General features: G+C 54.9%; 1 protein-coding gene across 1 annotated transcript in view; it reads left to right on the forward strand.

The window, feature by feature from the left end:
- Positions 1-21,286, forward strand: part of TTYH2 (tweety family member 2) — a 50,893-nt gene extending 29,607 nt beyond the window's left edge. Inside the window, exons 5-14 of the mRNA XM_023211913.2 lie at positions 1,076-1,171; positions 1,680-1,752; positions 6,800-6,869; positions 7,127-7,182; positions 7,688-7,780; positions 8,013-8,105; positions 10,258-10,400; positions 11,110-11,295; positions 11,784-11,862; positions 19,398-21,286. Of these exons, the coding sequence (XP_023067681.2) occupies positions 1,076-1,171; positions 1,680-1,752; positions 6,800-6,869; positions 7,127-7,182; positions 7,688-7,780; positions 8,013-8,105; positions 10,258-10,400; positions 11,110-11,295; positions 11,784-11,862; positions 19,398-19,478 (970 nt within the window). The 3' untranslated portion in view covers positions 19,479-21,286. The remainder of the gene's footprint in view (positions 1-1,075; positions 1,172-1,679; positions 1,753-6,799; positions 6,870-7,126; positions 7,183-7,687; positions 7,781-8,012; positions 8,106-10,257; positions 10,401-11,109; positions 11,296-11,783; positions 11,863-19,397) is intronic.
- Positions 21,287-21,497: the final 211 nt, after the last annotated feature.

A 21,497-nucleotide genomic window follows, 5' to 3' on the forward strand; every position in this document is an offset into this window, starting at 1 on the left:
TTTTTTTTTTTGAGATGGAGTCTGGCTCTGTCGCCCAGGCTGGAGTGCAGTGGCGCGATCTCGGCTCACTGCAAGCTCCGCCTCCCAGGTTCACACCATTCTCCTGCCTCAGCCTCCCAAGTAGCTGGGACTACAGGCATCCGCCACCACGCCCGGCTAATTTTTTTTGTATTTTTAGTAGAGACGGGGTTTCACCGTGTTAGCCAGGATGGTCTCGATCTCCTGACCTCGTGATCCGCCCGCCTCGGCCTCCCAAAGTGCTGGGATTACAGGCGTGAGCCAGAGATGGGGTTTCACCATGTTGGCTGGCTGGTCTTGAACTCCTGACCTCAAGTGATCCACCCATCTTGGCCTCCCAAAGTGCTGGGATTACAGGCGTGAGCCACTGCGCCTGGCCGGAGCCTAAAAGTCTTAAGTTATGGATCCCATCCAGCAAGGGGGCAAGATGGGAGGCCTTGGGGAGCCAGACTGAGTGTTTGTCAGAGAGGCAGGCACCTTAGGGGCTGTGTGAGATCTGTGGCTGTAAACATCAGGCCTTGGCTGGTCTGATACTGCCTGAGAGTTCTAGAAGCAAAGGGAAGCGGGGTCCTAGGAGACGCCTGCTGGGAGGCTGCAGAAAGACACGCCAGAGCTGTGCTGTCCAGGGTGGTAGCCCCAGCCATGTGTGGCTATTTTAATTAATTAAAATTAAGTAAAGTTTAAAATGTATTTCTTCAGTTGCACAAGCCATGTTTCAAGTTCTCGGTAGCCACCGGTGGGTAGTGGCAAAGGAGACTGCACAGCAGGGATTTAGAACAGTTCCTCCACTGGGGAAAGTTCTAGTGCACAGTGCTGGTTTTGACACTCAGCCTAGAGGCGAAGGCAGGGGGTGGGAAGTGACAGCTTTGTCCAGGAAGCAGTAGGGTTGCAGCTCCTGAGCCTTCAGCCCACACATGCTGGGTGCTCGCTGGCTCTGGGCAATGTGTCGTAGTAAAGGGTCCAGTGGGTCCTGGGGCTGCTGTGCAGGCCTCCCAGGTGGCCAGCAGGTCAGGACGTCCACCCTGTTGCTCCTGACCATCCCTGCCCGTCTACCCAGGTGGCTCTCCTACCTCCTGCTCTTTATCCTGGACCTGGTCATCTGCCTCATGGCCTGCCTGGGACTGGCCAAGCGCTCCAAGTGTCTCCTGGCCTCGTGAGTATCCCTACCCGTGGGCCTGGGACAAAGAGCTGGGCAGGACGCCATCATCAGAGAGAGACGAGGGCCTGGCCAGCTCCAGAGTGTGGGGAAAACAGCCAGGCTGCCTGAGGCCACCTTCTGCCCCGTCCTCAGCACTCAGCAGAGGAGACAGACAGCAGCCACCAACTCACCATCTGGTCACCAAACGAGCAAGCACTAGGCTTTCCTCCTTCTCTGGGCCTGACTCTGTTGAGCAGCTAAGAAACGTGGGCCCACACATGAAAGCCTCCAGCCATCTTAGCCAACACTGCCCCCTTAGCCTGTGCTCTTACGCCTGGGTCTCTTTAGCCCCAAAGACCTGGGCTCCATGATTCTTTCCTAGTAGTGAGCATGGCCCACGTCAGGGCAGGGACTGAGGCTGCCTTTGGATCCACTGCAAGGGTCTGGGGGGCACGGTGGGCGGAGTGATGGCTGAGAGGAAGGGGACCCTGCCTGCCAACCTTGTCGCCTGCCTCTCTCCTAGGATGCTGTGCTGCGGGGCACTGAGCCTGCTTCTCAGCTGGGCATCCCTGGCCGCTGATGCCGCTGCGGCAGTGGTGAGTTGGGGGAGGGGGTGGGTGGTGGGTGGTCTGCCAGGATACTCCAGTGTGTCTCCAAGCAGGGCCAGCTTCCGGTCCCAGCTCCTAACCTAGAATCCCAGAATCTCAGAACCAAAGGGACTTGCATCATCTGAACCGGCCCCTCTCATTACAGATGGGGAAACAGGCCGAGAGAAAGGAAGGGGCCTGCCCAGGGTCAGAGCCAGGATAAGACACCCATGCTTCATACCCAGAGACAAGCCCCCGGCCGCCCAGGCATGCTTAGGCTTACGCATGCTTAGGCTTAGGCGTGCCTGGGTGACCAGCGGCTTCTCTCTAGGTGTGAAGAACTGACTGGGTCTCCTGAGAATGTGTAGGGCTCTGAGCCTCAGACCAGGGAATCCCTTCCGTATCAGAAGCTGCTGCTTTGCCAGCTCTCCGGGCCCTGGGACTGTAGAATGCGGTGTCTGACTTGCCTTCCGTCCCAATGTCCCAGGACTCCCGTGGTCTGAAGCACACGTGCTGTATGTTTCTGGATGTGATGCCTCAAAACGGTTTAAAAAACAAAAAAGTGGGGGTTTCCTATGCAGGTCCACATGATCTTTAATGGACCTAACACTGGCGCTAAGCTGTGTGCATGAGGCTGTTCATTCACTCAGCTGACATTGTTTGCTGGGTGGCACTCGATGGTACAAGACGCCTGGGGATGTGGAAGCCAAGAGGACGTGATGGTTGCTGTTGACAAAGTTCCAGCCTTTGGAAGCAAGACTTGTAGGCAGATAACTGTGATACAGTGGAGGTGCAGTGTGTGTGTGTGTGTGTGTGTGTGTGTGTTAGTGTGCGTGTATGTGTGTTTGTGTGTGTGTGTTTGCGTGTTTGTGTGTATTTGTGTTCGTGTGTGTATGTGTGTGTTTGTGTGTGTGTGCTTGTGTGTGTGTTCAGGCACGTGCATGTAATAGAAGAGAACACAGTTTACCAGGGAAATTCAAGGAACTCCTCCCTGATTCAAAGGCCGCAGACTAACCCTGGGATATGCATCTGTTCTGCCCTAGTGACCTGGGGCTTGATAGGATAAGATGGGCGTGGCTTGTACCAGAAGCTCCCTAACCACACTCACACCTTGTGCAGTGACTTGGGGGTTGGCCACTAGCTCTGGGTGTGGACACAGTGCCCTTAGGGACTCTGGCACTGCCTGACTTAGCACCTCAGGCAGAGGCTTATACAGAAGCGAGAAGAGAGGGCATGTCCTGTCTTTGCTCCCCGCCACCCCAGTGCAGTGACCACGGACCAAGGACTGGTAGAGAAAAGGCCCAAGTCACGTTTGAAAGCATGCAGGAGCTGGGACGGCTGTAAACAGTGCCACTGCTGGCCAGGGTGACGCACACTGCTGCCTGGCCTGCAGCGTCTCCTCTGGGGCCAGGGGCATGCACAGGGAAGCCACAGGGAGCACACGGCGAGCTCCTCCAGGGCCCCATCCCGCTTTCTGGGCAGCCTCTGCCTTCTGGAGGCAGCAGTGGCTTCCAGCTTGCCGCTGGGAGCTGCCCTGTGGTGGCCACCCCTCCCAGTGGGGGCTCCTCCCTCTCACCAGGCTTCAGTGTTCACGAAAACCAGAGGCCATTTCATCTCCCAGCTGGGCGCCCTGGAATGCGGGGAGCTGGGGAGAAAGGCCATTTCCCTAATTCCTCTAGTCAGGCCCTTGTGTGTGCGAGGGGGAGCAGGCAGTGGAGCTGAATGGGCTTTTGACGGGCTGGAGATGCTGCTGCATTTTAATAGGAAGCCGGGTGAGGAGGAGCCAGGAGGGCGGGGAGGGTGGCCGGCTGTCCCGGGGTTATTGTGGAGAGCTTTTGTGTGGCCTCCCAATGCCAGCCTGCTCTCTGAGGCCTGTTTTGACAGCCATGGGGCCAGAGGACTGACAAAGCCTCCCCTCTCCACCCCCCACCCCTACCCCTCTCTGTCCCTAGAAAGGACTCCATGAGGACAGAGGGCTGCCCTGGAGATCTGCTCCGGGTGAGGTGGGAGAGGAGGGCCGGCAGGACTTGAGCAGCCGAGCTCTGAGCTTCCAGGCCCTGGGGCCACCCCTCGTGGTCAGCACTGCTAGTCAGGAGGTGTCTAGGGTGAGGGACTAGAGCAGGCAGAGAGGCTGGGAAGCCCTGGAAGAAGGAAGGGGGAGGAAATGGGTTCAGCTGTGAGGGAGGGAGGCAAGGGCTGTCACGAGTGCTTTGGCCACCGAGCCCGGGGACAGAGCGCTCCAGGGAATTCCTCCAGCCAAGGGGCAGCCAGGCCTGCCCCTGGTTCAGAGTGGGAGTGTGGCCTCTGCAGCCACCCTGTCTAGGCCCACATCCCCCCAGCAGTGGAAACCCAGGAAGGTTCCTGAGGTTCTCTGTGCCTCAGTTTCCTCCTAGGTGAACATGGAGAATAACAGGACTTACCTCAAAGGGCTGTTGCTAGGGACAGATGAGTGGGTTCATCCTGGGAGGCACACAGAAAATGTCCAATAAACAGTGGCCACCGCTGGCTTCCTGTGCATTCATCATCATCATGCTAGGGTCACGGGCGCCCGTTCAGACCCACACCTCCATTCTCAGACCCACACCTCCATCCTCAGGAGCTGCCTGCAGGGTCAGCCATCACCTGGGCTGGTTAATGGGCAGCCTCTCCCACCTGCCCCAACTGTGCTCAGTGCCCTCCTTCCTGTCCCCTGTCCTGCCATCCCCATCACCATGGCATGAGTAATGCACACGTGTATTAGTCCATGTTCACGCTGCTGATAAAGACATACCCAAGACTGGGCAATTTACAAAAGAAAGAGGTTTAATTGGACTCACAGTTCCACACGGCTGGGGAAGCCTCACAATCATGGTGGAAGGCAAGGAGGAGCAAGTCACGTCCTGCATGGATGGCAGCAGGCAAAGAGGCCTCATGCAGGGAAACTCCCGTTTTTAAAACCATCAGATCTGCCAGGTGCGGTGGCTCACACCTGTAATCCCAGCACTTTGGGAGGCCGAGGCAGGTGGATCACCTGAGGTCGGGAGTTCACAACCAGCCTTACCAACATGCCAGAACCCCATCTCTAGTAAAAACACAAAATTAGCCAGGCATAGTGGTGCATGCCTATAATCTCAGCTATTCGGGAGACTGAGGCAGGGGGATTGCTTGAACCTGGGAGGCGGAGGTTTCAGTGAGCTGAGATCATGCCACTGCACTCCAGCTTGGGCAACAGAGCATGACTCTGTCTCAAAAAAAAAAAAAAAAAAAAAAATCAGGTCTTGTGAGACTTACTCATTATCACGAGAACAACGTGAGAAAGACTTGCCCCCATGACTCAATTACCTCCCACCAGGTCCCTCCCATAACACATGGGGATTCAAGATAAGATTTGGGTGGGGACACAGCCAAACCATATCAACATGTATGCACACAAGTGCATATGCATCACACACGTACATGCACACGCACACAGGTGTTTGTCTTCATTAATAGGAGAGTTGACTCCTCGCTGAGTCCCACACCCCAAACCATCCTATGCACCTATCCCAGGAGATGGAGGTTCCAGGGTGGCCAGAGGGTGTGAAGAGCAGGCCTGGCCTGGGAGGGGGAGGAGGGAGACAGGAGGACCACGTCACTGTGGAGCCTTGGACTGGGGCCTCTTTCCCTCTCCTTTCTTGGTTCCCAAACTTCTCGGGGGTGACCCAAACTGAGATGGTGGCCTCACTCTTTATTTTCCCAAGACTTCCCCATCCTCCACTTGGGCCTGGCTGCACTCTCTGCCACTCCAGCCAGGGGGTGGGGGCACACCACCAGGCCTGCTGGCGCCACAGCTCTGATAGGTAATAATAGGCCAGGTTGATGTATTATGAATGCTAGTGGTTTGTGTATAAAGCATTTCTCCCAGGGTCTTAAGTGCATGCGTGTGTGCGTGTGTGTGTGTGTGTGCGTGTGCACAAGGGGCTCTCAGGAAGCTCTGTATCTAGAGGGGCATGTTATTCCCCACCCTCGCTATACACACATTTCCTAGACTGTAAGTGCTGTGATGCACTAACCCGTAGTTGCTAGAACCCTGCACAGCACCAAGGAAGTACTCCATAAATGTCTATCAACTTAGCAAGTTAGTGAGTGATGCTCTATTGTGACCCCTGAGGCAGTGGTTCCTGAAGGAGGAACGGGCAGAGCAGGGCACTCAGAGGGGTCCCCTGCCCAGGGAGCATGCGCCAGAGGAGGAGGACGCCCCTAGGAACAGGCCAGAGGACTTGAGCTCTCCCTGGCTACTCTAGAAGGCAGAGGCCCCCCATTTTTCCAGTCCCCAGAGTACCCCAGGCCAGATCTGGGGTGCGCCTGGCTTAGAGGCTATGTACTTGCTGACGCCTCTCCTGGGGCCTATGTCTGCTCCCACGCTGCTGCATGGGCCTTAGCAATCACCTAGCCAGGCCGTGCTGTGGGGCCAGGCACTCTAGCTCGTACGTGGCAGCCACCTCTCAGCTCCATGCCCTTCCCACCCCGTGTCTTGGCAGGTGAGGACCTGCCCCCAAGACTCACAGATGCTTCAGCACCAACCTCGTTCTTTAGAAAAAGTTTGGGGGAGCCTTCATAGATTGTCCACCCGTCCCTGTAGGACTTGATCACAGCAAGACAATGTAAAACATACATGAGCAGATGAGGCCATGCTGAAATGAACTCCTACACACACAGCCTGCAGCTGCCCTGGGGCCCAGGATGCTAGCCCCCAAGGATCTGTCCCAGAAGAGGCATTTGGGAATAAGAGTAATAGCATGCCCTCCACCCCAGTCACTTTTCTGAGCACTTTACATGCATTGGGTGAATAGCATTATCATCTCCATGCCATAGATGAGGCAACCAGGGCACAGAAAGAATAAGTAACTTGTCCAAGGTAACAACGCTAGGAAGGGGCAGAGCCAGGTTTGAACCCAGGAGGCTGGCTCCAGACTCTGTCCTTTGCCACCTGGGAGGGAGCTCAAGGGGCTGGGGTGATGGGCTCCTGGCTCCTCCCAGGACCCCGATGTCCTGGTATCTGACTTTCCTCCACCCCGTCCCTCTCTCCCTCACTCAGGCCACCAGTGACTTCTGTGTGGCTCCTGACACCTTCATCCTGAACATCACGGAGGGCCAGATCAGCACAGGTAACGCACTCTCAGGCCACTGCTGTGGATGCATGGGTGGCCAGACTGTGTGCCCCTGCGTACCTCTTTCAGCCCTGCAGCCATCCAACCCCTCAACCCTGAACTTCAAGTCCAGCTCTTGCCCTAGGCCATTTCCTAGAAACTGCCTCCTTTGGGAGCTCAGGGATGGGGAGGGAGGTCTGCCTTGGCCACCAAGGATGATAGAGATCTCATCTGGTCATTTGTGAGCTGCCTAATGCCGTGCTGTTCCCCTGCAGAGGTGACTCGCTACTACCTGTATTGCAGCCAGAGTGGAAGCAGCCCCTTCCAGCAGGTACGGCCCCCTGAGGCCTGCCCTCACCCTGCCCACAGCCACTCCCCCTTGACCCTAAGCCCCACCACTGACCAGGATGGCGGAGGTGGCAGGGCCTTCCTTGCCTCACCGTGATCCTCTCCTTAGCTGCTTCTGTGGGGGCGGTGGGGGGAGCTTGCTTTTGGTCATGGGTTCTAGATCGGTGGTTAACCTGTGTGCAGCTCAGTGGGGAGCTGGTTCCATGTAGATGCTGTGCAGCAGCTCTGGGGTGGGGCCGAGATTCTGCACGTCTCACAAGCTCCCAGGTGAGGCCAGGGCTGCTGGTCCAAAGACCACATCTGAGCTGCAAGCAGGGAGAAGACTGTGCAGCTTTCAAGAAGCCAGAGGAGTAGGGGGAGACTTCCTGCAAGTGGAAGGCCTGTGCAGCTGCAGCCAGGTGGGAGGGGCAGGAGCATAGGCCCCTCGGCCGCTGTGGGGTTCCTGGGAGATGGAGCCTCACAGTGGGGCTGTGTCTCTCCTGGCCCAGACCCTGACCACCTTCCAGCGCGCGCTCACCACCATGCAGATCCAGGTCGCGGGGCTGCTGCAGTTTGCCGTGCCCCTCTTCTCCACCGCAGAGGTAAGGCAGCTGTGCAGGAAGAGGGGAGCCCCAGATGAACCGTGACAGCCCTTTCCCCTACCCCAGCCCCAGGGCCAGGCTGTGCACAGCTTGCTGCTGGCTCTCTGCGCTCCCACCCCCGTGACTCGGCTCCCACCCTTGGCTCTAGAGGCCCCTGAGCACAGCTGCTGTGGTGGTTTTCTCCGCCAGCTCTCCTCCACAGCCCCTCGGTGTCTCTTTCTTCCTGCTTCAGGAAGACCTGCTTGCAATCCAGCTCCTGCTGAACTCCTCGGAGTCCAGCCTTCACCAACTCACCGCCATGGTGGACTGCCGAGGGCTCCACAAGGTGCATGGGGGCCCCGGGGGCATGTGGAGAGTGTGAGGGCACCTAGCAGGCCACACCTTCCAGAGAAAAGCCGGTAGAGGCTGAGGAGAGTGGTGGCCTGGGCCCCCTTCAGGCCCAGGAATGGAGCTGAAGCCAGACAGTGGGAAGGGAGGGGGTGCCTGGCCTTTCTCCGAGGGCTGAGACAGGGAGACTCAGTACAAGGGACCAGGGGTCAGGGATGGGAGGGTTGTATCCGGTTGGCTCTGCGTCACTGGGGGACCCTGACCAATATGAGGGAGGCTATTCCCCATTGTCCAGACTCCTGGCCATTTGCTCAACACATCTGTCTCCCTGGGTTGCAAATGGATGTTCCAATGCCATTGCCAGAGTCTTCCTTCCAGGAACTTGGAACATCAGACAGACACAATGATGCAGGGAACACATGGCGAGCACATGAGGGCCCCCCACCCCAAGCAGTGAGCCAGTGTATGGCGACAGCTTTCACATCCCAGGTGGATTTAGTGCAGACGGTCTTTGTCATCGTCATAGCTGTCAGCTCCATGCTTAGCCCTGTTCTGTGCATTTTAGATCCAGTATGTCATCCAGTTCTCACAGTTATATTGTGAGACACATGTTATTTCCTAGGAAATTGGCATGCGTGTGTGTGTGTATGGATAGACGCATAGATATAGCACTGTGTGTGTGCACGTGTGTGCGTTTTTGCACGCGCGTGTGTATGGATAGACTCATAGATATGTGTGTGTGCACGTGTGTGTGTGTATGGATAGATGCATAGATATAGCTGTGTGCACAAGTGCGTGTGTGTGTCTGTGTGTGCGTGTGTGTGTATGGATAGACGCATCGATATATCTGTGTGCGCACGTGCGTGTGTGTGTGCGCGTGTGTATGGATAGATGCATAGATATACCTATGTGTGCGCACGCGTGTGTGTGTGCACATGCGTGTGTATGCACGCGCATGTATGGATAGACACATAGATATAACTATATCTGTGTGTGCGCACGTGCATGTGTGTGCACTTATGTGATGTGTATGTCTGTGTGCATGTGTATGGTGTGTCTGTGCGGTTGTGTGTGTGCACAAATGTGTGTGTGGTATGTGCATGTGTGTGCGCATGTGTGGTATGCACGTGTGTGTGGTGCATGTGTGTGTGCCTGTACCTGTATGAATGTGGGGGGGGGTGTGGTGTGTGCATGTGTGTGGTGTGTGCATGTCTGATGTGTGTGCGTGTGGTATGTGTGCATGTGTGTTGTGCACACGTGTGTGCGCACATGTGTGTGGTGTGTGTGTGCATGTGGGGGGTGCGTGTGGTGTGTGTGTGTAAAGTGGCCTACTGAAGAGTCCGACTTGGCACATCAGGGGCTTGGGTTTTGATCCTGGTAGTCTGACGTCAGAGCTAAGAACATGGCAGTCACCCGTCTCCTCTCTCCTTCCCCTTCTACACTAATCCCCAGCAAGTCTTGGCAGCTCTCCTCTCAGCTGTACCCTGAATCCATCCATTTCTCTTTCTCTCCACGGCTTCCACCATGACCCGGTCCTGCTCCTCCAGCAGACAGTGGCCTCTTCCCACTTTCTCTTGCCCCCTCACCACCCATTTCACACATTCTGCCAGAGCAGTCCTTTTGCAAACTAGATTGGATCACATCCCTTCCATTCCCACATGCTCCGATGTCTTTCTGACCCCTTATAAAAGTCCGTACTCCTCTCCTGCCCTGCAAGGCCCAGCATGACCTGGCCCCTCCAGTTCCATCTCCTGTTGGCCTGTGTTCTCTCTCTTTCCTGAACAGGCCAAGCCTGTCCCCTTTGCCCCCTCTTCTCAAAGTGTGCTGCTTCTTGCCATCCTGGCCTCAGCTTCAGTGCCCCCGTCTCTGGTTCCCTACCCTGCAACCACATCTGCCCTGTTCAGAGCCAGCTTCTTAGTGCCTAGCACACAGTAGGTGCTCAGCAAATGTCTGCAGAGTGAACCCAAGAAGCCCCATTGTGTTAGGCTCCAGAGTGTGGATCCTTAATGGTGCTACAAGGTGCTCAGGATGGGGAGCAGCCAGGAGACCCCGGGTCCGGTCTCAGGGGAGAGGGGCTTCCAGAGGAGAGCCTGGCCCCCAGGCTTTGCCCCTGCTCCTTCACTAGCTGCATGTCCCTCCTCTTCCTCCAGGACTATCTGGACGCCCTCGCTGGCACCTGCTACGACGGCCTCCAGGGCTTGCTGTACCTTGGCCTCTTCTCCTTCCTGGCCGCCCTCGCCTTCTCCACCATGATCTGTGCGGGGCCAAGGGCCTGGAAGCACTTCACCACCAGGTGGGCTGCCTAGTAAGGAGGGGAGCCTCCCACGGCCTGGGGGTCTCCTGGGAGAGCAGCAGACAGGGGCCTCTGCTCTACGATTTAGCTGATAACCCAGGACTGAGGAGGGCAGCAGAGGGCCTGGGCATTCAGCCCAACAGGCTGGCTGGCTTCTACAGAAGCTTCCCCAAGAGTCCACACAGACCCTCCAAAGGAGTTCGGTGGGGCCCAGAGCAGGAGCTGGGGCCCAGGGTGGTGACAGCCCGCAGGCCGCAGCCTCGCCTCCCTTCTCCTCTCTTCTCACCAGGACTTTGTGATCTGGAATGAGGAGAGTTCCCGGTGCTGGGCGGGGGGCGTGCCCTGGGAATACCAAGAAGGATACATGGGGTCACTGTTTTCAGGGAGCCTGCAGTCCTCTTGAGGAGATGGGAAGGGACAGAAGGTGTATAGGCACCTCATGAGCAGATTAGGCAAGAGGACGCAGGGTAGGGAGGACCCACATGCGCACGGTCAGCATGGTGGGGAGCCTGGAAGAGCTGGTCGTGAAGCTGGGAATGGGCCAGAGTGATCTGCAGGAGACAGGCCAGGGACCGTGTTTTAAAGGAGTCTCAAGGAGACACATGGCCAGAGAGTCCTGGCAGGAAAGGCAGGGAAGCAGGACAGGACCTGGCTGCCTCAGAGCCTCCTTCACCCTTCACAGCTGGCCATCTTCTACCCGTTGTTCTAGAAACAGAGACTACGACGACATTGATGATGATGACCCCTTTAACCCCCAAGCCTGGCGCATGGCGGCCCACAATCCCCCGAGGGGGCAGCTTCACAGCTTCTGCAGCTACAGCAGTGGCCTGGGCAGTCAGACCAGCCTGCAGCCCCCTGCTCAGACCATCTCCAACGCGCCTGTCTCCGAGTACATGTATGGCCTGCTCACACACCCAGGCTGGGTAGCACTGCCTGGACAGCATGTTGGGTGGGGTCTACAGCACCAGGTGCGGGGAGGAAGGCATCCAGGGCCACCCGTGGTCCCCACTACAGCCACGGGGTGCCTGGAGGGAAGGCCCCCCGGGAGTATCTGGTCACCCCTTCACACCCACATGTGCTGGGGGAAGAACCCACTGATGTCAGCAGCCTCTGCCACAAGCTGATGGGACAGGTCCCAGGCCCGAGAAGCTGCATTTCTCCAGGCCATGCTGCTCTCAGCCTTCGTTGCCCATCGGCCACTTGTCCCCAGGCTTCCCAAGATGCTCTTCTCCATATCTGCCCACCGCACCTCCTCCACTCTATCTGTGGTTCGGGTCCATCCCCTGCCTCCCATGTGCTCACCCATGGGACCCTCCTGTAGAAATCTACACACACCCCCACTCCCACACCATCCCCTCCTGAGCTCTCCTCTCATCCCCGCAGGAACCAAGCCATGCTCTTTGGTAGGAACCCACGCTACGAGAACGTGCCGCTCATCGGGAGAGCCTCCCCTCCGCCTACGGTAATTGGGGCTCTGGCCCTTCCTTGTTGGGGTAATACGTAAAGACAAAACCTCCTGCTAACCCAGTGAATCCTGTCCCCAAAGGCAGAAAAGAATGAAACAGTTCTGTCATTGAATACGCACTAAACCAGACCGTCGCGGGTATCCCAGGCAGTCCGCTAAGGAGATTGCAAAGACATAAGAAATCTCACTCCTTCCCCTAACCAGGCAGGAACAAGACACAGCCCACTGCATACCTGTCATCCAGCAAAAGGACTTAATGACACTGTTTGTCACAGTAGTCCACCTTAATCTAACACTTGCTAATTGGGGTGGCTGTCCTGGTTAAGTAATTGCCTTTATTTATTTATTTATTTATTTTATTTTTATTTTTTTTTGAGACGGAGTCTCGCTCTGTCGCCCAGGCTGGAGTGCAGTGGCTGGATCTCAGCTCACTGCAAGCTCCACCTCCCAGGTTCATGCCATTCTCCTGCCTCAGCCTCCCGAGTAGCTGGGACTACAGGCTCCCGCCACCTCGCCCAGCTAGTTTTTTGTATTTTTTTTAGTAGAGACGGGGTTTCACCGTGTTAGCCAGGATGGTCTTGATCTCCTGACCTCGTGATCAGCCCATCTCGGCCTCCCAAAGTGCTGGGATTACAGGCTTGAGCCACCGCGCCCAGCCCAATTTATTTATTTTATTTATTTATTTTGAGACGGAATCTCGCTTTGTTGCCCAGGCTGGAGTGCAGTAGTGCAATATCAGCTTGCTGCAACCCAGGTTTCAAACAATTATCCTGCCTCAGCCTCCCAGGTAAGTGGGATTACAGGTGCATGCCGCAACGCCTGGCTAATTTTTGTATTTTTAGTAGAGATGGGGTTTCACCATGTTGGCCAGGCTGGTCTTGAACTTCTGACCTCAGGTGATCCGCCCGCCTCGACGTCCCAAAGTGCTGGGATTACAGGCATGAGCCACCGCAACCGGCCAGCTAATTGCCTTTATCCAGAGGAAAAATAAGACTCCTGTTTCCATAACAATCAGATAGTTACAACTTGAAGCCAGGCCCCTAAGTGAACTGTCACTGAGAAGGAGATGAGGTGCTGTCTTCCTGATGTTTGTACTTCCAAGAGATGGCTCCCAGGCCGTAAGAAACCATCCCTGGATTGTAACACTGGCAAGGACCATATTCAGCCTTTAAGAAGGTTTGCAGGCCGGGCGCGGTGGTTCACACCTGTAATCCCAGCACTTTGGGAGGCCGAGGTGGGCGAATCACAAGGTCAGGAGATTGAGACCACGGTGAAACCCCGTCTCTATTAAAAATACAAAAAATTAGCCGGGCGAGGTGGTGGGCGCCTGTAGTCCCAGCTACTCAGGAGGCTGAGGCAGGAGAATGGCGTGAACCCGGGAGGCGGAACTTGCAGTGAGCTGAGATTGCGTCACTGCACTCCAGCCTGGGCGACAGAGCGAGACTCCACCTCAAAAAAAAAAAAAAAAAAAAAAAAGAAGGTTTGCAGACATCTCAAAAGACAGAAATTATTGACAGTGATACGTTTTCTAAAGGAAATACTGCAAGAAGAGAGGGAGTCTCGTTCCCTGTGTGCACCAGAGAAAATTAAGGAAGTGTTTTTCTTTGTAGATTTCTGTTTACCTTAATCCTTGGTCTTTCTTGGGCTGGAGGGTAGGTGGGCTGTGGTGGTGGGTCTGGGAGGGCTGAACCCGAACAGCCTTCCTCAATCCGTCTCAGCTCCCCATGTCCCTAGGACTGTGCCCAAGTGGGGTCTGTGCCTCTTGTCCACCCCACCACCTCCAGCCAGGGTACCTGAGATGCAGCCTCAGGGGAGTAGCTCAGGGTGGGAGGTTGAGAAGCAAAAGACCGTGCTATCTCATCCCAGAGAAGTATCCAAAGGACTCAGAAATACTGGCTGAGACAAAGAGCTGCAAACAGACAGTGAAGTGACCACCAAGGTTCAGGGACACAGACCCCAGTGCCACATGCGTGGGTTCAAATCCCAGCTCATCACTTATGGCCTCTGTGACTTTGGACAAGCACCTTGCTGCTCTGTGCCTCAGTTTCCCCATCTATAGAATGGGTATGGGAATACTAGCACATTCCTCCTCGGTGGTGTGTGCATTGGGGAAATTGATTGTTATCAGCGCATACATGTGAAGCATCCAGTGAGTGCCGTAGGACAAGGAGCTGTTATTTGTGATTTTCTTCCACCCCACCTCCACAGAGCTGTGGCATTTATTAATTTAATTTTTTTTTTTTTGAGACGGAGTCTCGCTCTGTCGCCCAGGCTGGAGTGCAGTGGCCAGATCTCAGCTCACTGCAAGCTCCGCCTCCTGGGTTTACGCCATTCTCTCGCCTCAGCCTCCCGAGTAGCTGGGACTACAGGCGCCCGCCACCTCACCCGGCTAATTTTTTGTATTTTCTTTAGCAGAGACGGGGTTTCACCGTGTTAGCCAGGATGGTCTCGATATCCTGACCTCGTGATCCGCCCGTCTCGGCCTCCCAAAGTGCTGGGATTACAGGCTTGAGCCACCGTGCCCAGCCTATTTTTTTTTTTTTAATTTTTTTTGAGACGGAGTCTCACTCTTCTGCCCAGGCTGGAGTGCAGTGGTGTGATCTCAGCTCACCACAACACCTCCCGGGTTCAAGCGATTCTCCTGCCTCAGCCTCCCTACTAGCTGGGATATACAGGCATGCACCACCACGCCTGGCTAATTTTTGTATTTTTAGCAGAGTATTTTCACCAGGCTGGTCTCGAACTCCTGACCTCAAGTGATTCACCCTCCTTGGCCTCCCAAAGTGCTGGGATGACAGGCATGAGCCACCGCACCCAGCCAGAGCTGTGGCATTTATAAGAAAGGACAGTGGGAATCAAAGGCCAGAAGTCTGCCACGGGGTGGGCAGAAGGGTTCTGGAGCCAGGCGTCTCCCTTCATTTGGCTGGGCGAGGCATTTCACTGCCCCCACCCAGGTAGTTTGGAAGGGGACATCCAACAGGAAAGCAGAAGCACTGGAGCCCGAGTACCTGGGACCAGCGTGATAGACCTGGGCCCTGAGGACCCAGGAAGTGCACGCACAGGCACCCAGGGAGTCAGCTGCCTGGTCACGGCGCTTGGTGAAAATCATACCGTCAGACCCAAGAAAAGAGCAAGTGGGACCCAGTCCCTGTCTTCAGGAAGTTCCAGTCTATAGAAGGGGCACTCAAGAAGGCTGCCTGTAGAAAGTGCTACAAGGTCCTTTGGGACCAGAAAGAAGGAGCTGTCTTTGCTGCCGCTCTAGGGGATTCCAGAAAGTTCTATTTAACAGTTGGCATTTGAGCCACAGTGTAGAGCAGGGGCTCAGTCAGGGGCAGTTTTCCCCCCGGGGGCATTTGGCAATGTCTGGAGGCATTTTCATTACCACACTTGGAGGCTGGGGAAGGGGGCTGGATGCTGTTGACATTAGTGGGTGGAGCCCCCACCACAAAACCTGGTGCAGCCCCAAATGTCCATGGGTAATGGGGCCTGTCCTCTGCGTGTGGGATGTTTAGCAGCGTCCCTGGCCTCGACCCACTAGCAAGCCTGCTGAAACCAATCCCCCTGTCATTCACTCCTGCGCCACCACCTTGGTGCTTTTGCCTGGAGCACCTCACCTGTTGTCCCCGCAGCTTTACCAATACAAGCCCCGGCCTCATGTTGTTCTTCTTCCTGGAGTCCTCGGAAGTGGGCTGGTTGAACCTGTATTCAAAGTCAGCACCATTTATTATTTATTCTTATTTTTTTTTAGACAGAGTATCACTCTGTCACCTAGGCTGGAGTACAGTGGCGCAATCTCAGCTCATTGCATCCTCCACCTCCTGTGTTCAAGCAATTCTCATGCCTCAGCCTCCCAAGTACCCGGGACTGCAGGCATGTGCCACCACGCCCGGCTAATCTTTGCATTTTTAGTAGAGATGGGATTTCGCCATGCTGACCAGGCTAGTCTCAAACTCCTGGCCTCAAGTGATCCACCTGCCTCGGCCTCCCAAAGTGCTGGGGTTACAGGCATGAGCCACCATGCCCCGCCTAGAAGTCAGCACCTTTTAAATCCCAGCCTAGCTTCTCTCACTAATCAGAAGCCTCCCAGGTTCCTTTTTCTAACCACCAGCTGCTATGGCCCCAGGAATGCAGATTGACTTTAATATTAATCTAAGCACAACGTAATTAGGGGGAATCTGCTGTGAAAAAAGAATTACTCTATGCATTGTGATGCCAAACGAAAATGATTTTCGGATTACCTTCTGTTTGAAAGATCCAGGCCACTCGTCCTGCCGTTAGCAGAGATAATCAGCAACTGACCTTATTTGCAAGGCTCAAGGACAGAAAACCCTTCCTCCCTAGATTTAAGACCTGCCCAGAAACACTTATTGCTTTGGCCAAGTTGACTGCCCAGTCCCACCTAGCTCAGCCTGACCTGGGAAGACCCTTCCACCTCCATGCCTGGTAAGGGACCTAGAGAGACATCTAATGATGCTGCAGACCAAGGAACCCCACAGCGTGGAGGATGTGGGTGTCTGCCCCAGTAAAGACAGCGCAGCTGGCTGCGCCCCACCCTCCCCGGGGTGCCTGCTCTAAACACTCCTTAGGATTGAGCAAGTTGGAGAAGTGGATAAACTCCTCCCTCTGCCGAGCACCCTCTCCAGGACAGTCTGGGGATCTCACTGGGTGGGTGATGTCACGCCTGGTGATCGGGATATACAGCCTGTCCCTTGCTGGCAATGTTTCTTCGCCCAGCTCTGCCTTCAAGGAATAATCTCTCCTATCCTTTTAGGCACTGTTTCCTGGACTTGATGAACAAAAATGACCCAGGGCAATTAAAATTGAGTGAACAAAAATGACCCAGGGCAAGTAAAAATACTGATATTGAGACTTCTCTTCAGACTTAGAGAAACAGAATATCTTGGGGAAAGAGCCTGGAAGATTCTAAGTTTAGCGAACTTATTATCATTCAAGTTGGGAAATACTGCTTTAAGAAGGAGGGTCTTGGCCAGCACAATGGCTCATGCCTGTAATCCCAGCACTTTGGGAGGTCAAGGCAGGTGGATCACTTGAGGCCAGGAGCTCGAGACCAGCCTGGTCAACATGGTGAAACCCCATCTCTACTAAAAATACAAAAATTAGCTGGGCGTGGTGATGGGTGCCTGTAGTCTCACCTATTCGGGAGGCTGAGGCAGGAGAATCACTTGAACCCAGGAGGCAGAGGTTGTAGTGAGCCAAGAGTGCAACACAGCACTCCAGCCTGGGTGACAGAGTGAGTTTCTGTCTCAAAGAAAATAAAAAAAAAAAAAGAAGGAGGGTCTCATACTTGCATATGCATCAGAATCGCCTGAGGGACCCACCCTGTTTCTGATTCAGAAAATCTGAGTTGGAGCCTGGAGATGTGCCTTTTTTTGTTTTTTTGAGACTGAGTTTCGCGCTTGTTGCCCAGGCTAGAGTGCAGTGGCATGATCTCAGCTCACTGCAACCTCCGCCCCCCAAGATCAAGCGGTTCTCCTGCCTCAACCTCCCGAGTAGCTGAGATTACAGGCCCCCACCACCACGCCCAACTGATTTTTTGTATTTTTAGTAGAGGCGGGGGTTTCACCATGTTGGCATGGCTGGTCTCGAACTCCTGACCTCAGGTGATCCACCTGCCCCTGCCTCCCAAAGTGCTGGGATTATAGGCGTGAGCCACCGCGCCTGGCCGGAGATGTGCGTGTCTGACATATTCCTAGGTAAAGCTGATGCTGCTGCCCTGGAAATTGCGCTTGGAGAACCACTGCTCTGAGGCGGGCTTCTTCAACCTCAGTGCTATTGATGGGCACGGTCATTCTCGGTGGATGGTTCCTGTGCATTGTAGGATGTCTAGCAGCGTCCCTGGCCTCTACTTGCTACATGCCAGTGACACTCCAGTCCCCAGCTGTGACAACCAGAATGTCTCCAGACATGGCCTAATGCCCTGGGAGGCAAAAACACCCCTGGTTGAGACCCACTGGGTCGAAGAGCCTCATGCTCCCTCCTCCCCGACCCCAGTCCAAGTGGAAGCATGCCATTCCCCCTGATGTGAATGGCCTGGACCCCTGAAACTTCCCTGGGTCAGGAGAGGGGCAGCTTCGGGAAGCTTGTTAGAAGTGCAGAATCTCAGGTCCTGTGGACAAGATCCCCAGGTAGCCTGTGTGCAGGGTATAGAGTGAAAGGCCCTCTCCACTGCCAAGGACGAGTAACTAAGGTCTGTCGAGCACCTACTCTGTACTGGGTCACTGCTTCTCCAACTTGAATGCACACTGGAGTTGCCTAAAGAGCTCTAAAAACACTGATAGCTCTTTAAAATGCTTAGTTTTATGTTATGTGCATGGTTTTTTTTTTATTAAGAGACAGGGTCTCGCTCTGTTGTCCGGGATGAAGTGCAGTGTGTGATCTTAGCTTGCTGCAACCTCCACCTCCTGGGCTCAAGTACCTTCTCCTCCTGCCTCAGCCTCCCGAGTGGCTGGGACTACAGGTGCATGCCACCATGTCCAGCTAATTTTTTGTATTTTTGATAGAGACAGGATTTTGCCATGTTGCCCAAGCTGGTCTCGAACTCCTGGGCTCAAACGATCCTCCTGCCTCTGTCTTCTAAAGTGCTGGGATTACAGGTATGAGTCACCACCATTATGTGCATTTTGCATCAACAAAAATATATGTATCTATATAGTAGCGGGTGTGGCCTGGGCATCTGGATGTTTTTAGGCTCCCCAGGTATTTCTGGCGAGCAGCCCAGTTTGAGAGCAGCTGTGTTAAGGCTCTTCCCTGCTCCATATCATTTCACCCTTTCTTTTTTTTTGAGACGGAGTCTCACTCTATAGCCCAGGCTGGAGTGCAGTGGCGCAATCTCGGCTCACTGCAAACTCCGTCTCCCAGGTTTACGCCATTCTCCTGCCTCAGCCTTCCAAGTAGCTGGGACTACAGGTGCCCCCCACCACGCCCAGCTAATTTTTTATATTTTTAGTGGAGACGGGGTTTCACCATGTTAGCCAGGATGGTCTCGATCTCCTGACCTCGTGATCCACCTGCCTTGGCCTCCCAAAGTACTGGGATTACAGGCGTGAGCCACCACGCCCGGCCTTGTAATTGCACCCTTTCAACGTAAGAGCTGGGTGTGCTTATGTCCATTTTGCAGGTAGGGAAACTGAGGTTAGAAAAGGCTGGAGAACCTAAGCCAAGGTCGGGGGTAAGATGCACAACTGGGATTTGAACCTGCTTCTCTGAGTCTCTGGGCCTCTGCCCCCAGCCTGCTGGCTGCTGACTGCTCCTCCATGAGTTGGTGGACCCTGATGCTGCCCTCAGTGTGAGGGGACAGGTTGGGTGCTGAGGCGGAGTGGACATTGGAGGACTGGTCTGTGTGTGTATTTTTTATTTGAGGCTGAGAGCCAGATGATGGCCCAGCATGGCCGGTTTTCCCTCATTCCCTAAGACACCCGGCCCAGTTCCACTCTGAGAAGTCCCCGGCACCTTTGCTGGTGCAGTGCCTGGCTGACCCAGCTCTGACCATCCCCTCTCTTCTCTCTTGGCAGTATTCTCCCAGCATGAGAGCCACCTACCTGTCTGTGGCAGATGAGCACCTGAGGCACTACGGGAATCAGTTTCCAGCCTAACAGACTTTCGGGGGTTCCTGCCTCCTTTTTCCATGTTGGTTTTTAATTAGTGCAAATACAAGCTGCGTTTCTTTAATAGAAACCAAAGGCATCTGGAGCCCGAGAGGCCTCCTGCTGTGGCAGAGGAGCAGCTGGGATTCCCGACCAAAGCCCCAGGGGGGCGGAAAACTCACCACGTGGGCCAGCCTCTCTCTTCCGCCCTGCTCTCCACACCAGAAATGCCCCCAGGTGCTTGGCTGCCTCAGAGGTACCATCCCTGAGCTGGCTGCCTGGCCCTGCTCACCCCTATGCCTCGCCCTCGCCAGGAGGGGAGTGGCAGTGAGAAAGGGACCAGGTCAGGTGCTGTGTGTTCTCTCTGGTCTCACAACCATGACTCTGCCTCTTGTCAGCCTGGCCAAGAGCCCAGACGGCCCCTGTCGGAGTCACCTCTGTCCTCTGTTCCCTGCAGGTAACGTGAGAAGGGCTGATGAGGAGATGCTCTTTAAGAAGGTCACACCCTTGATGACACCAGAACAGCCCAAATCAGAGTTCCCAGGGCCAAACATGCTCTTCCTGGGCCACAGAGGGGAGGCGTCAGGAGAGCTCTGCAGTGGGGGGCTGGTGGCTCCGGGGCTGGGGGATCACAGCCTGGTGGACCCCGGTGGGAACAGAGGTGAAAGCCTGCCACATTCTGCCTGTCTCCCTAAGCCTCCATTGCCTCACCTCTATTCCAGAATCAATGCTGCAGATACGTTAGCTGCAGATAGGCGCGGTCTCAGGTATGAACAGACACTTTGAAACGACTTTAAGTCTTTCTTTTCTCCAGTGTTTTAAACATGTTGATTATCCAAAGAATTGAAACTCCTAGCACATCCAGTTTTTACCGTAGATTTGCAGCTCATTCTTCACCCTGGTTAGGTCACTACTTTTGCAGATTTTGTTGGCATTGGCCAGTTCTACAGATCTGGAGGAGACGGGAAGGAGCTGATTCTTAAATAAGGATCAGTGAGACATCCTGCCCGAGCTGCTGTTTGATGGGGATCTGGGTTCATGTCACCCACGGAGGGAGGATCTTTAAGAGGAGAAAAAAGCCAAGAGGGAAAGTCAGAGTTCCCTATTCTAGGGGACTCGCCGAATGCCCACAGCAGCTGTCCCCTCCTAGTTGTCTCCAAGTAAGTTTGCCAGAAAAGGTTTTAGCAAAGTGATACAACTGTGTCTTTATGGGAGGATAGGCCTCTGCCCTGCCCCACTCCCCCCACCACCTGTCCCCACCCAGTGTCCTGGGCCCCTGGCCTGCCAGGCCACAGGAGCTTATTGGCCAGGAGGGAATAATGTCCCCCAATCCTGCCTGTTGAGGGACCAGAGTTGGGGTCTTTGGTGCTTCCAACCTCCTGCCAACCTGGAGTTCACAACACCAGAGCCCCACGGCCTCGCACACTGAAGCAGGGGTGTGGGGTGACTTGGTATTTCTGTTTTGGAAGAACCACGTGTCATCACAACACGGACAGCAGGGTGTTCTCAGCTCCCAGCGAAGCCTCCACAACGGAATGGGGCCGCAGGGCAGCCGGGACTCCCTGTCACCTGCATTAACCCATGTATACTGTATGCCATAAACTCACTTTGGTATGTCCGCGTCACATGCAGAGAGGAACTCTGCGACGTCAAAGTGTTGCTTCTTAAAGTTTCGTTATTGCCAACTAGAGGGTTGTTTTTAATGCATGGAAACTAAACAAATTCCTCGGGGAGTTCCTGAAGGAACCAGGTGGGCCAACCTTTGCTTATATATGTGCAGCCTCACCTGGAAGAGAAATAAACCACTTGTACTAAAACGTGCGTTCCGTCTCTGACTTCCTCAGCTGCAGGGAGTAACGAGGGTATTGAAAGATGGAGCGGTCCCCTCCAGCAGGGTCATGTGGTGGGAGGCTTAGAAGCAGATTCCAGTTGCAATTTCCATGCCAGGACTGAAAGAGGGGCTTGAATGAATGTCATGGGGCTCTTGCGTGGCTTCCAGCTGCTCTTACAGGACCAGGGACAGGATTT

The sequence above is a fragment of the Piliocolobus tephrosceles genome, chromosome 16 (assembly GCF_002776525.5).
Source record: "Piliocolobus tephrosceles isolate RC106 chromosome 16, ASM277652v3, whole genome shotgun sequence".
Classification (NCBI taxonomy): domain Eukaryota; kingdom Metazoa; phylum Chordata; class Mammalia; order Primates; family Cercopithecidae; genus Piliocolobus; species Piliocolobus tephrosceles.